The sequence below is a fragment of the Gavialis gangeticus genome, unplaced genomic scaffold (assembly GCF_001723915.1).
Source record: "Gavialis gangeticus isolate Ggan-Ray unplaced genomic scaffold, GavGan_comp1, whole genome shotgun sequence".
Classification (NCBI taxonomy): domain Eukaryota; kingdom Metazoa; phylum Chordata; order Crocodylia; family Gavialidae; genus Gavialis; species Gavialis gangeticus.
The window spans coordinates 108,824,881-108,841,051 of NW_017729024.1; the positions used below are offsets into that span (position 1 = coordinate 108,824,881).

Consider the following 16,171-nt stretch of genomic DNA (forward strand, 5'->3'; position numbering starts at 1 on the left):
AATGTGCAGGGACTTAATACACATGACACTGCAGCATTTTAATTAGAGCAGTTCTCTGGGAACCGCTGTAATTAAAATGCCCTCTCGCCCCCCCTGCAAGGAAGCAACCTGTGGAGGCTGCCCGCAGCCCCGACCTGCGTCCCGCCCCCGCAGCCCGGCTCCCCGGGGCCAGCTCTTTCTTTCCCTTCCTCTCTGAAGCTGGGGCTGGAAGTTTGAGGGGCTGAAGTTTTTGCAGAGCCTGAGAGATTCCTCTCTCCCCCCCGCCCGTTTGTGTGTGTTGGGTTTGTTTTGCTCCGGAGTTCAGATCACCTGAAGGCGTGAGAGGGGGAAGGGGAGAGAGGGAGGAAAAGAGAGAAAGAGAGAGAGAGAGAGAGAGAGAGAGGAGCCCAGAGGCAGAAGCGAGGGGCTGGTGCAGGCACTGCCGCTGAGAGGAGACCAAGAGCCAGGGGGTGCACTTGACCAACAGCATGCAGAGATGGTAAGAAGTTTCCAGCAAGCCTTTCCTTTTCCTTTGCTCCTGCCTCTTCTTCTCCTTCTCCGGGTGATGGACACACCGTGCAGTCACACACCACCCAGCCCTGCTCGCAAGCTCTTTCTCAGCCTTTCTACCAGCAAACAGCCGGGGAGGAGGCAGAGCCCCCCTCTGTTTGGAGTGGGGGAGAGGAAGGGGTGGGGGGTCGTGTGGGGTTTGGCTTGAAAGCGATTTTCAAGTTCTAAACTTTCTGGGAGTTTGGGGGCTGGGCTGGCCACTTGATTGTGCCGCCTCCTCCCCTCCACCAAAGGTGAGGGGCTATCTGGAAATAATAATAATAATAATAATAATAATAATAATATAATAATAATAAAAAATGTGGTGGTGGGGTGGCATTGAATTAGATCTACTGTGGTGTGAGCTTTTTTTTTTTTTTGGAAGCCACCCTCTGCTTGGGAAGGAGTAATCCCTTTCACACTGTAAAGGTAACTTTTGAGAGTGTGGGGAGATTGAGTGTGTGAGAGTTTATCTGTCAGTGTGAGTGTATGTGTGTAAGTGTGTGAGTGAAAGTGTGTGTGTGTGAGAGTATCTGTGTGTATGTACGTCTGTGTGTGTGAGTGCGTGTGTATCTGAGTGTGTGAGCGTAAGTGCATATGTATGAGTGTGTGTGCGTGAGTGTGCCCGTGTGAGAAGCTGCGCCCGAGGCCAGGAGGCAGGAGTGTAAATCCCCCTGCCCCGGGAACTCTTTCTTTCCCTCCTGCCCCTGCATGTGCTCGCAGTTTGCACCTCTCCCCTCAGCGGCTGCTCGCGGCGCTTCCAAGGGGAGCCGGCGATGTGCTGAAGTGGGAAAAGGGAAACCAAATCCTCTCTGCGGGCTTCGCCGGGCAGAGGTTGGGCTGGCTGGGATGGGGGCTGTTGCAAAGCTGGCTTCCTGCTCTCAGAGTTACATTTCAAATAAACACACAAGTAGATACAATGGGAGATGTCTCGGCATCTACTCGCCGTGAAGTCCTGTCCTCTGGAGGATGATGCGATCCTACGTTTACATCCTGGCGGCGGGAGCACGTTTCAGGGAGCATGACTGCCTACACTCGCAGGCGCATGCAGGGCTTGATCGCGGTAGTTTTCCTGCCTGAAACAGTGGACTTGGGTGAGCGAGTGCTTGGTGAGCAGGGACCAACACATGTCCCCCGAAGTGCTGTGTTTTCAACTCTTGCTCCACCACTCCCTTGCTTTTAGTTTGCTTCCACCACCCATTGCTATTGTTACCCCCCACTCGGGGATTTGCTGTACTGTGCTGTGTGTGTAGATGGAATATCCATTTATCTATCTATCTAGATACAGATATGTATCTATAACTAAATACATACATACATACATACATACATATATATATAAACAGACACCTATATGTAAAATGAGTGTCTGTGTATATATAATATGCTATATATTATATGTTATATATACAGTGCACGTATCTAGCGTTTGTGTGAGTGGGTGAGTGAGAAAGGAAGGGTGAGGTGGAGGGTTAGCATTTTCCCCTTCTTTCCCTAAGTGACATGTCTTGTTTCAGTGATCAAAGCCACAATTGTGTAGGAGATGCAACTGTCAAGTGCAGGCAACAATAAAAAAAAAAAAGAAGGGGGGAGGGGAAAAAAAAGCAGCATGTGCCCAGGACTGTGGTTACAGTAACGCTGACAGAAATTAAAGTGGTTTTGAAAGCAGCATGCGATTTATGATGGTTCCCTTTTACCCTAGAGTCAAGCTGTTGTAAAATTGATGCACAAAAGACATCATGTAATAATCCAGTGTACCCAGGATTAAAGTGACGAGGAGCATGTTTTTTTTTTTCGTTTTTTTTCTGGCCGGCAGTTAAAATGGTTTGAAGCTATTTTTAAGTAAGAAGTCACAGCAGAATATTATTACATATTTCTCTTCGAAACCTGTGTGTTCACCCTACACAACAGCTGTTGAAATGTTTTGAGACAGGAGAGGGCTTTTTATTTTTCATTCTAACATCTCCTACTTGCTTTCTGTATTTTTGCTTCTCTCCATATGGTGGAATTACTTTAAAAAATGGGTAAGCGTTGTTGGCACCCTTTCAAAATGCAAATACTCACTCCGATTAATTATTGAGTTTATTGCAGACAGTAATATTTAATAAGCAGCCTGATCAGCAGATCTGTGTAAGAATACCAAGTTCCTGTAAGAGTATGTGGAACTTTCCTTGTCCTAAACAATTGCAGTAATCTTCATTCTGAAACTTAATGGGGCATATATGCTCTGTAGTATGCTGCAGTTTCATTTTAAGCTGTCCAGCATTAATGAACCTTCCAGTTGTATGCATGTTCTGCTTTAAATTCCTAAAGAGCAGCAGATTGAAAATTCAGATCTCTCAATATTTTTTGACTTATACGTTTGTTAATTTCACCTGATCCAGATGCAGGATAATGGAAATGTAAACTCTCGGCTAATTCCTTCTGAGCAAAGTTTCAAGCTGCTTTTAAGACTTAAGAATATGCAACTGTTTTATATGTGCAATGCTTAAACAATACAAGGACTCCATCTCAGTATATTGATTTTTTTTAAATGGTAAAACATTTTAGGGGTGCAAGTTTAGCAGTTGTATCTGTTTATTCATAGTGTTTGAATTTTTATACTTGAGGTATGTGATAGACAGGGATATGTGATTACATAAAACAAAGCAGTAAGGGAACAGACAAAAGCAGAGCTGACTATTGCTGTATTAAAATGTAAGTGTTACAGTTTGAATTTTCAAGTGGGTTTTTGAGTTCAGTGCTTTACATAACATTTTGTCCTAATCTTGCTTGCTGTCAGGGATGTTTCATGGTTGTGCAATTGCTGCAGTCAAGAATGCCAATTTGCATTCCAGGAGTGTCATTTGATTACTTTTATCTGCACAGCTCCAAGACTGGCCCAGACCTCTCATTTCATCTTGCCATGTCACGAGTCAATGCTGTGTCGTCTTTTCAAAAATCTGCCTGATTTAGACAAGAAAGAAAAGTACTTTCATGTTGCAGCCGCAGTCCCCTGCTAACTTGTCAGCAGCAGGGTATGATTCACTTGGGCCCAGAAGAATGGTACAGAGATGAGGGTTAGGCAGTTCAATAAGCCTATGGACAGGTAGTGTGTGACGTCCCAAGAGAGCTTAAGTTAATGAAGAACAGGTCTGCTTAGTTCTCTACACTCTGACCTGGTGCTGTCCCCACAGTTTTCTCATTTGATCTTTCCCAGCAAATTGATCTTTTCTTGTATTTTTTTGCCTTCCAAGTTAGTCCTTGTGGGACTGAAATTAGCAGAGCAACTTAAGTTGGATAATACAGCTGTTCAGAAAAGAAGAAATTGGACACTAGCTCAGAAAGGGGGGAGGGGGAAGTAAGCTATTCTTTTTGTTGTAACTGAGTTTTTTTTTAATTTTAAAAGACTTCAGAATAGGTGGTAACTTGGAAGTTCATTTTCTTCCTTCTTTTTAATCTATCTGGATGGTTTTGCACACTGTATTAAGAATATGTCCTTTTAAAAAAGCAAACGTTGGCGTATTGTGCTGGTTTGCTTTGGTATTTGTCAGCTGAACTTGCTTGTTAGAAATGATTTGCTAGTCTATAATGAGGTTTTTACAGTTATAGTAAGACATGTTAAATATCAATTGCACATGCCAACTACGTTATTTATAGCCTGCTAAATAACTTTAATTCCATAGTATCCAATACTGAAATGCAGAGGAGATTAAACAATAAAGCCATTACACGTTATGTGTAAATATTATGGTAGGTGAAAATATAGTTTGCAAATTACCACCAGCATTACTGTTTTTCTGGAATATAAGTACACACAAACAAAACTGTTTTTGAATTAAGGTAGGCAGTGTTGGAAAACTGGGTTCTAAAATGGGGGGATATAGTATTACCTGTCTGTCCTTTATTTTTTATTGCCCTTAATCATGGGAAAATAGAAGACATCTATTTTGCTGAATACATACACGGCTAACATGTCAAACAATGTAAGGTTTCAGGCTAGAATTTTGTAAATAAATGTAAGTTGGAAGTGATTAAGGGATTCTTTAGTTTGCTGCACGATAATAAGTAATATTTAACTTTCCATATTTCACAGCAGATGTTCTCATTTATCATTCACATCCTTGCAAGATGTAGAATGGAAAACATTGCTGATTGAAAACAAGAACACTTATTACATAAGGGAAATACTGCTCTTGCTCTCACTGTCTGTATCGCTTTTCAAACTGGAAAGGAAATGTAAAGGATCATTAGTTAGTTAAACACCTCTCTACAGAGCTAGAGGGAGCCTCAAGATTTTATGAGATATGCCTAAGGTAAAAATATGGGAAAAATACTCTCCATAACTGAATCACTATGAAAAGATGTTAGTAATCGTCATAAGTCTAACATTTAGGCTTTGGAGTGGGCTTTATTATGTCGGAAGTGGTAGACATTCTTATCAATAGGGTTTGCATTTGATTCATACAGGTTGGTCTTAACTATCCAAAAAACTAAATCAAAGCAGTTTCACTTAAAATGCAGTTGGATTGAAAAAACAAAACACAAAATTAACCCCAAATTGATAGTGTTTTAAAATGGGGTATTGTTGAAGGAGTACCTTTGGGCTTTAAGCTACAAAAGTTAAATTACTGTTGTCAAAGATCATCATGAGAAGAAAATTGCCCTCTACAAGTTTACGCTATGATTGTGCTGAACATAAAACTACTAGAAGTAAGGCATAGAGAAAAGGTGTGTGTTTCAAAAGATCCCCAATTCACTATAGGGCACAACTGAAATAGACTTGGTGCTTTAGAAAACAGAATAGGAAGGCATATAGCAGAGTTCCTACTTAATTTTAAAATGGGATTTAACATAATGTAGCAATATGTTTTTGTTTAACCTTAAATTTTGTGTCTGTCTCTTTCCACCTAAATTCTGATGTCCTTACACATAAAGAGCTCCTTGATTATCATTGCTGTTTAATACTTCTATGATAGTTTTTATGAGCATTACTTTAGACAGACCTATTTACCACTTAACTAAATTATATAATCCAGTGAAATAAACTACCAGGTTTGTCTCTATTTTTTGCACAGTAGCTCTCATTATGTTGCTAGCTAGTAAATGCCTTTATTTGTTGCCTATTAGAACTCTTAGTGTGCTGAGGAGTTCAGCTATAATTTAATTTGGTTGTTCAAAGAGGATCTCTTGTTTTAGAACATTTTCATAGTACCTTTTTTACTGCATGTTATAAAGATGTATATGCTACACTCTAGATACATAGGCAGATAACTACTTTTTTCTCTTTTAAGGTAAGTCAGGGTATGTGTGTGTGTGTGCCACATGCATTTGTTTGTATCTTGCCCTATAGAGTTTATATTTGTACTTTGCTTCCATGAATGCAGATAACATTATCAGATTTATAATTGACTTATCAATTTACAGTTTTGTTTTTATATTTCTTTTTTGCTCTTTTAAATAGGTTTGCATAGTGTTAAAGTGTTTTACTATTTACTTAACCTCCTTATTTATTAAATATTAAAACCTTCAGGCATTCTAAAATAGCTATAGCACTGCAATTATTTTTTAATTATGAAAAATAAATTGTCTTTCATACTAATTCATAAATCACAAGCAAAGAAGTAAAAAATTCTGCAAACTTAACTGCTAAAATGTTTTGAAGTCAGTGATCTAATCCACCGTCTGGAAGTTTAGCTTTATTTTTTTGCACCATGTTACAGTTGCTTAGATTTGCAGTTATGCCCCGTAAAACTACATAAAGTAGGCCCTTCAGTATTCTTCGGCTAAGAAGAAAGTTGCAGAAAGTTGAAAGCTTCAGACAGTATGTAGTACAGACTATGAACCGTTATCATTTCTAAATGAAACTGAGGGTATGTGTAACACCCATCCTGCTGTCATTTGAATCCTACTGGCTTACTGTTGCAACTATATCATATTTGTCAAACTTACTATTTTGAAACTTGTGATTTGTGTCTTCAGGCAGTGCTTTTTTTAATGTTCAGTTGAAAGATGTAACAACACACACAAACATTTTTCCCTTATTGCGACCTTACATTTGCCAAAGTGCCCCATGCTGAAATTCCTTTTCAGTATCTTTTTTTCTTCCAAAGCCAGACATGTACCCAGACACAAAAGCCTCTGTGTATAGCAAGCTGTTTTAAATATTGTGACTTGACGATGTGCTGTCCTTTCTCTGCTTGAGCCGAGGATCTCTGCTCAGTGTCTGTGGATTACCAAGCCCCTTCTTTATTGTACCTCTTGTCAGCTATTCCTATTCATTTAACCTTTCATTAGTGTCTGTGCAGCTTCACTGTCTGGAAAGGCAAGGAAAAACCTAAAGGCCTACTGTCACAGTTATTAGATTTCTCGGTTACATCCCAGCAACCATAAAGGAGTAAGAGTCAACACTATTGTCATGCATGCTGCTATCCTGGGGTGCAACTCTTCTGTGCACGTCAAGGACATGTGCCACATGTTGATAATGCATCCCGGGGATAAATGCACAACATGGGGGATAGACCAAGGCTGGCAATAATGAGCTTTGTAGGAGTTATTGCAAAGACAAACAGTTTGTGAAGGAATTTCGCTTAAGAGGCCAAAGAGATGGACTTGCATTAAAGTGTTGCTAGGGTTTGCCTGTGAGGTACTTGTCAATCATGTTAGTTTAATTTAAGTTTCATTTACAAGGGGAAAAAATTAAATGTTTTCTGCGACTGGGAAATGTATTGACTTTTTTTGTAACCTGCTAGCGATGAAATATATTTGAAGTAGTTTTCCAAGACATACTGTACTACATTTTTTTGGCATGGCTTAAATTTGCTGAATTAATCAACTCAGCAAATTAATTTTTTGAAGCCACCTCAGTGGTCAAATTAGTAGAAAAATACTGGTGTTGGGAAACAAAGGGTCAGATTTTCTCACTGGTGGCAACATCATTGACTTAACTGGCCTTTTCTGGGCCTATTGGAGATAAGTTTGCCCAAGAGTCTTTAGCTATATCTTAATAACTTACTCTATTTGTGTCATGTTAAAGAGCAATATGTAGAGACATGTTTTGCAGTTTGTGGGCTTGATTCTTCTTTATGCTAGACAAGGGTTAAATGCACATTCCTTTACTGAACTCAAATGTAACTGATGGAGAATCATACCCATTTGCCTCCAAAACTCCTGTGAGGCCTTTCCTACTTACCTTGCTGAGCAAACTATATTGGACCAGAAACTTATAATTTTCACAATGGAAAACTCAGATGGAGTAACTTCCCTAACCTCCCTTTAGCTTCTCTCCTAGAGCATGGTCTACTAATTTTTGTTATTGGTCTTAGTATGATAGATTGATACACAGTGGCTAGGTACAGACATTCAAAAAGCCTGAGGTGGAATCAATCTATGTTATGTGGTTTTCTGTAAGCAGTATATTTTTGATTAGTAGTGAACAGAACACGCATTTGCCCTTTGTTGGGGGGCGCAAATCTTACTTGTCAATTTTAAATCCATCTGTGTGTGCCAAACTTCTGTTCTGTTACAGGTATAGACTGGTATTGTGTGGTGAACATCTGTTCTGTTATGGGTATAGACCGGTTTACGATCACTTATACTGGTAATGTCTGTACCTGGCCAAATTTACAGAAATATATCTATCAAGAATGCCCTTCATTCAAAACCTTGTCTAACATTCTTCCAACCATGCAGTTGGTCTAATAAAAGATACCACCCAAATAAATCTTTAATTGTTAACTGTATTTTAGTTTTAAAAAATTCCTATAGATTTTAAGGTTAATTTATATTTGAATAGATGCCATTAGATTCTTTGTAAACTCTAAGGGCCTCATGTTGATTGTATTCATACCAATGTTAAATCAGAAGTCATGTTACTGATACTGTGGAATCCCATAGAAGAAACTGCTGAACAAAATCTAAGCAGCCCATCTATGTTTTAAATATGTCACTCTAGGAAGAATTCTAAGACACCCTGATGATACTGCAGTCTGTGCTTGCTCAGAAGCAGACCTTCAGGCAATCATCGACACCAAGGTATACAAGAAAATGGGACTGATGCTTAACGTTTAGAAGACTAAAGTCCTTCATCAATAAGCTCTTAACAAGCAGTCCCCAGCTCTGGTAATTCAGATTCATAGTGAGACTCTAAAGAATGTTGAGTATTTCCTGTACTTTGGAAGCCATCTCTCACAAAAGGCTGACATCGACAAAGAAATCCAACATCCCCTCAACTGTGCAATTGCAGCCTTTGGATGCTTGAGGAAATGTGTATTCAAAGATCATGACATCAGATCTGAAACCAAGCTCAGGGCTTATCAATCAAGGAGTTTCGATCCCCACCTTGTTGTATGGAGCTGAGACATGGACAATTTATTGGAGACATCCTGAGTCACTGGAGAAGCGTCATCAATGCTGCCTGTGAAAGATCCTTCAAATCCAGTGGGAAAATAGACACATCAACATTAGTATCCTCTTGCAAACAGACACCACAAGCATCAAGGCATCCAACATCAACTTTACTGGGCTGGCCACATCATATGGATGTCCAATTCAAGGCTCCCAAAGCAAGTTTTATTCTCCCAGCTCAGTCAAGGCATATGCTCAAGAGGAGGACAGAGAAAGTGTTTCAAGGATGCCTTCAAGGCTAACTTGACTAAATGCAACATCATCTCATGGGAGACTATTGCCCAGGACCACCCCAAATGGAGGAAGAGTCTGCTGTATGGATCTCAGTACTTTAAAACTTTACAATGACAGCAGGAGATGGAAAAGTAGGACCAGCAGAAACAGCATGTCACGGACCCAATCAAGAATCCAGAGCCACCCGCCCGGTACAGAAACGTGCCGAAGTTGCAGCAGGGTCTGTTGATCCCAGATCAGCCTTATCAGCCATCTCTGGATCCACAGATAAGACAGTCGTGGAAGACAGTCATTCTCTACTCCAAGAGATTGCTGAAGAAGTTAAACATCTTTTTGCTACCAGAGTGATATTAGCTTTGATGAATCTATAAGTTACTACATGGTTTCCAAATCAAAGATGAAAGGGCCAGTTAGGTATCAAATAAATTTTCATGTTGAAATGTAGTATGTGACATTTGGAAGGATGTGCTTAGCATGATGAACCAGTTTTTCCTTCCTCTTGCTTACCTGGGGATTTTTTCAGTAAAAATACCTTAAAATTGAGTTATAGGAACTAAGGAATAAATGAAAGATAAACTAATTTGGAGGTCCCAATTAGTGTCATTGTTGAATTAAAGGAAATATTTGTTTCCCTGGAAGCTCTCTTTTTCTCTCTATTCATGTTAATACACGTCTATATTTATTGCTGTCTAAGTAATTACTTTTGTAGTTCTTTTGATAGACTGTTATTGCCTTAACTACATTGGCTTTCTGTGGCACTTTGCCAATTTTATTAGACAAAAGTTTCATTATTCATTTTGCTTTGAAAGTGGCTATTAGATTGCTGATACTAATCGAATAGGCTTATGTTCCTTGTATGTGTTTTAAAAATTCATCATTATTCCACATCTTTATGTACAAGTAATTTACAAACATAAGTACAATAGTGTGGTGCTTTATTCACTGGTTGATATCACTTAAGCATTTCAAGAAGTATATTGGAAATTCTAAACAAGAACACTAGTTTTCAGAAAGAAACTTTGTGTAAATAATAATATTAGTACTAGTGGTAATTTACAGAGCTTTCTTTTAGCTGTCATGACAAGGAATGGCAATATTCCATGTTCCTTTGTCTGTCTTCTAGTTGTATGGTGTGGTGGTAGAACTTTTTTTTGGTTGGTTGGTTTGGAGTTGGCACTGAGCTTGATGCCCTTTAAGTCAGTGAGAGCAGGAGAAGGTCATAAAAGTGATGATCCAAGCAGTGTTTGTCTTCCATGTAAAACCAGGTATTCTAATAATTGTCTGCTATAAATTTGGGGGCAATAATAGTTTTTAGGTTAATAGGAGTGTTTAAAGGAGTTTTGAGTCTAAATTGATGGGATTGATATGCTGATGTGTTCAATGAGAAGACTGGAGCAGGAAAAGGAAATAACAAGGGAGTCAAGGCACATGGGTTAAAGGAGCCTTCTTGATTTTAGCTGCACCTTTCTTTTTGCATTTAGTATGTTAGACGGGCTTAGAATCATTGATGTTCCCGTACTTCCCTCTTAACTGCATGTGAGTTGTAGCACATTATGTATGTTCTACCTTTGAACTTGGCTTTATATATTTAAAAGTATTTTCATAGGCATTTTTATTTGTATTTCTGCTGAAAGAAGGATCTTTCTCAAATGCTGACTGCATCTGAAAAGTCAGATATTCCCTTTTGTTCATGTAGCTCAGCCTTTGAATGATGACTGGGGGGACTAGGGGAAGGATGGCAGAAGGAGAAAGAAGTGAGAAGGTGGCTTCCCAATTCACCATGGCCCAGTGTATTAGAGTAAGACCCAGAATGGTGCCAGTGACATCGCCATCACCCACTTCTAATTAGTGACTACCATGAAGACCCGTCTGCCTTCTGTGGGGCAAATTGGTCTCCATGGTGGGAGGGAAAGGGTATGGCCAGCAGTGTGATATTGCAGCTTACCACCACCTATGGGACAGTCACCATGGAGGTCTAAGAGTGCTGGTCTGTTCACTTGTCACCATGGCAACAGTCCAGCCTCTTTCCTGCCCTGAGGGTTTTTTTCTCACTTATCTGGGTATGGAATTGGGGTATTTTGCAATCATATGCTTTCTCTATGTTCACTGGCATTGGCGTTACAATTTTTGGATAATGAGAGATATGAATTATGTCATATCTCTGGGGTTTGCAGTGCCTGGATATCACCAGTGCTGGATAGATAGCTTGTTGGAGAATTAGATACCTGAATAAAAAATACAGGCTACAGAAGAGGGGAAGTCACTGTCTCCAGTTGTCATATACTGGTCATTCAAAAATTGCTGCTCATAAGGCCTGTTGGCAATCTGTCAAGTCCAGTCATGCAACACAAGAGAAGAGCAGGGTTGAACTGATGGTTATAATAGGTTGTAGGGGATAGCAAGACACAGGAGCAGGGGCTAGGATAGTGGTTTCAGGGCAGAGGCTCCTAGTAGGCTTCAGGACTGCTATATATTCTGAGGACTTCTGCCTGTGGTGCTGCATGAACCAGTTGTATTCTTCTTGTATAAATGCAGAGACTCTTTTCAGAATCTGAATCATCCTACAACTTCTGCCTTAGTGGATGGCATCACAATGCTTGGACCAAGAGACTGTTAAGATGTTGCAGTTGGCACCACCAAAAAAGGGGACTGAAATGTCTCCTATATGCTTAGGGAATGTGCTGTAGTGCACACATCCATCTCCAAGACATAGTAAACTTGCCTTTAAGGTTTAGTTAGTATTGCTGTCATCAATCTGCAGCCAAGTAAGGCAAAGTTTATTATGTGAGCTATGTGTTTTCTTTCTGTTTTGTCCATTACAAAAAAAACAAAAGATGTTTTAATTTAAAATGTATGTTTTTATGTATATTTGTGATTCTGTGATGAATGAAAAGAGATAACAGGAAAAGAAAGGCATCTTCAAATCTTTACAAAAATTCTATCATAATTTTGGTTACGCTAGGTTCTCCCTCTGTGAGGATTTGTGTTTTTAGAGGCTGTGGACATTTATCTCTCAAGCGTGCTTTTGGCAAAAATTGCATTGCTGAACTGAGTGCAAAGAAAAAGTATATCTTAAAATGTGATTGTAAAACTAAGCTCATGACCAGTAATGAAGCCCGGTATTATAACTGGTCCCTTCCTTACCTTGGAATGACATCCTGGGAATTTTTTATCCCAAAGCTAGCAAGGGTGATGGTGGAACATTTGGCTTTCTTTACTAAATATAATTTTCTTGCTTTCATATCTGCTCTACATATTGTAAAGTCTATTTCTCAGCATTCTCACACTGTTCAGTGCGTTTGGCATTGATGAATATTTAATGTCTTCTTGTCTTATGATATGAGTAAATGCATGTAGTTATCTTTGAAATCAAAGCTATTATTGTAAACCTGTGCTATATAAATATAGCAGAGTAATGACAATGAGATCTGCTAACAAGTAAACCTCTGTCATCTGTATAATTCTGGGAACTGAAATTGACTCTTGGTGACTCTTATTTTTAAATGCATTGGTCCCAGGATTGTGGTCTCCGCTTTGGCAAAACATTAATGACCTCTATATGGGTGTTTTCACTTTCTAAATATTGGCTAATTGAGTTTATTGAGAAATGTCTTTGCTACTTTAAAAACCATTTTTACTATTAATGTAAATATCCAGTCTCCTGTATATATCCAGTATAACTTCCATTAATGAGTTATATCATGTAAAACAAGGAGCTAGAATGTGAAAAAGTTAATATGTCAGCTTGCATCCTACAAGAATATTAAACAAAATTAGTGTCCTTTTTCTGGCCCGTATAAAAGCACATTCTGCTCATCTATGTGAAGTATTTATAGTGCAGTCATAATGTATATTGAATTGCACTGGGATTATATTATGTTAACATTTGTGCTGTGTATAGGTTTAGTTAATTATCTTTAGGTTAGAGAAGTGTAGGTTGCTATTTCTGCACTGGAGAAAATTAGTATTTTTAATGGAGACCACATATAAAATAACAGGAAATACTAAGTTTTTGCAACATGCAGTGTCGGGATTAGAAAAGTACACCAATGAAATGAGGGCTGACTGAAGCTCTGTAGTAAAGAAGTCAAGTTATCAGAGAAATATTCTTTCTAGAATAGTCTTCTAAAGTCACTTATGTTTTTCATGTAGTTTACTGTTGTACATTTCTTCTAATTATTTTTAAATGATTATATTTAATTAGATTTGTGAGGGGTATGGGGGGAAGCAGAGCTGGACACAGGAAGAAGTGATGAAATGTTCGATTAAACCTTGCAAGGTGGTGCCTTTCAAAGTTTGTAAAGAATGGTACTCTTGGGATATTTTGACATTCATCTTGTCTACAGTGATCTTGTTTTTACTGGAAATTGCAACTAGGTCTGTAACTGCACTACTTGTAATGCCATGTGTAGGCAAGCAGTGGATATATCCCAGTTTACTAGGATACAGCATGGTTTAGTTTCAAGCAACAGTAAATGGCCATCACCACCTTAATTTAAAATTCAATTTCTAATGGCCATGTCCACATGTATTTGTGAGACTAAGCTAGCTTGGGCTGGCTGGTGGACGCTCCACCCAGACAAAGTCAAGTTAGCGTTTTTGGGGGAGGAAACCAAAGAACGGGCAGATAGTCACTAGTGAGGAGTTTGTCCTTAATTTGCAATGAATCTTTGGTGTGGTTGAGAGCATTTCTAAATTTGTATTTAGCTACATCTTTTTGGATGTGACCAAATGTTGCTATCCAACTTCTTCACCGCAAGATAAGGCTGCTGTATCTCCAACTACGCAGTGCTGTCTGTTGAGCCCATTCCTAAATTGAAATGAGCACACCCACTTAGAAAGTGGAAGGTTATGCACGCTGTTTGCTAGAATTTCCATTTGCCCCAGTGCTATGGAACACTAGAAAGACTAACTTTAACTAATGAAGCTCTAAATGATTTGGGTCTTGACAATCTCAGGATTATCTGTGTGTGTTGTGTTGACCAACTGCCATTGCTTGAAAGGGAGGAGGCAGCTGGTATGTGTTCCTCATTAAGGCTGGCTTCGAAATTCCCTTTCTCCACATGCAAACACTGTTTGAGACATCCCAGGTTTGCTAACCTTCTAGGGAAAAAAGTGGGCTTTGAACATTCCAGTTGTCTGATGGGGCAAGAAGAGGGGACTATGTGGTCATCCTCACGTTTTTGTATACAATAGATTGTTTTCAGATGGTAACTGTGCCATGTGACTTAGGTTGGCTGAGTGAATTTTTCTGTGAACATAGCCATACCACCTTCTTAACATTAGGTAAACTGACAAAGGCATCTTTTGTTGACATAGTCACATCTATGCTGTGGGTTTACTATGGTGGGTTTACTATGGTGAGTATAGGGTTCGATTTTTATTTTGTCTCCCGCCATGCTCCTAACCAAAACAGCCATGCTGGCAAAATGGTAGTGTAAACCTAGGGTTACTTATCTGGTTTGCTTGTGATCTCTTAAGTATGTGAACTATGTTCAAAATGAACAAGATTTCTTTGTGAAAATTTCCCATGCCCAGAGTGAGCCATGGATGGTATAAATTAGTCTCCTTGGTATAAGAGTCTCAGAGATCATAAAGCTTGAAAAGCCCATTGGTTACTATTTTCTGTTTTGGTTAAGGTTTGCTTTTCATGGAGTTACCTTAACAAATATGTATGCAGTCAGAAGTTTTCTTTTGTAAGGGAAAGTTCAACCTTCTACATTATTAGAGTTATTACAGTAATAGATGATTACTATTAGTAAAAATGAGGCCTTGAGATTTACTGGTCCACTGTGAAGAAAGACTGGATAAAAAAACTACAAAAAACTGGGACGGGGATCAAGCAGGGGGAACACCACTTCCACAGCAGCTGTTCCCTGCAGATTAAAAAGGAGGGGGCAGAATGGCGTGGTGGGCAGGGAGAGAGAGAGAGAGCAGAAGAGAGGCCCCATGGGAGAGAGCTGGGAGAGGACTGTGGTGGCCCTGGAATTGGAGGGGTCAGTTTGGTGCCTTGGGGAGGTAAGCAGGGAGCCTCTGGAGAAATAATTAGAGATGCGGAATGCCAGGAGAAAAAAAAAGAGTGTGGACAGAGAAACAGTGAGAAGAGAGGATTCATGATGCTCTTTGGATTTCTCATAAGTGGAGTTTGTTTGTTTTTTTGTGGGGGTAGTTTACTAGACATTAATGTGGACTAACAATGCCTTAGGAAGTGGGAAAAGAGAGAGAGCCGGAGCTATGGTTATTCCCATACTCCCCAGAAAAAAAAGAAAAGGAGAGAGTATCCTGAAGAGTTTAGGGAAGCAAGACCTCAATGAAGAAGAATTAAAGAACCTGAAAGTAAAATTGCCTGCCAGTTAAAAAGATTACATATATAAAAATAAATAAGAAATAGATCAGTATTTATATGTACATGGTTGTATAATACGTAAGGCAAGGTTCTATGAAAAATGTTTAAAAAGGAACAATAAAAAAACCCCCAGTTTAAAATAGCCACAATCTATCTACCTGTGAAACAGTTGTGGGTATAAAAATAATGAGATTTGTTTAACCCATATATGACTTGGACTCAATTAATAACATAAGATCTTGGGTGTCGGTAGAGAGAGAGCCACCAGAGAGACTGTGACATAGTATAAAGCAAAACCTAGCTAGATTGCCAGTGTCTTAATGTGGCAGTAACACCTCCCAACTAATAACATCAGAATTAAACAAGACGTGGCAGGAGAGAGTCAAGATAGACTGCAGAAGTCATTAGACAGCGCAATCTACAGAGACTTCCACATCCAAAAATAATATTAACCTTTTTTTGTACTAGGAAGATTGCAGATGAAGAAGACTTTTTCAGGCACCCAGATGGGCTTATTCAAACTAACTGGATGAACTGAAGTCTTCCTCTTTCTGTAAAATGAAACCGTACATGTCTAGACTTTATGGCAGGGGTGGGCAATTATTTTGGCTGGAGAGAATTTTGGTGAGCTGTTGCAGGCTGGGTTAGCACCTTCCCCCCCCCCCCCCCCCCCCCCCC

At 39.3% G+C, this 16,171-nt stretch overlaps 1 protein-coding gene across 2 annotated transcripts in view; it reads left to right on the forward strand.

The window, feature by feature from the left end:
* The first annotated feature begins 116 nt into the window (after positions 1–116).
* Positions 117–16,171, forward strand: part of BNC2 (basonuclin 2) — a 547,400-nt gene continuing 531,345 nt past the window's right edge. The window contains exon 1 of one of the 2 annotated variants that reach the window (XM_019517547.1): positions 117–478. In XM_019517547.1, coding sequence (XP_019373092.1) covers positions 476–478 — 3 coding nt within the window. In that variant the 5' untranslated portion in view covers positions 117–475. The remainder of the gene's footprint in view (positions 479–16,171) is intronic. The other variant, XM_019517548.1, reaches the window with a different exon arrangement.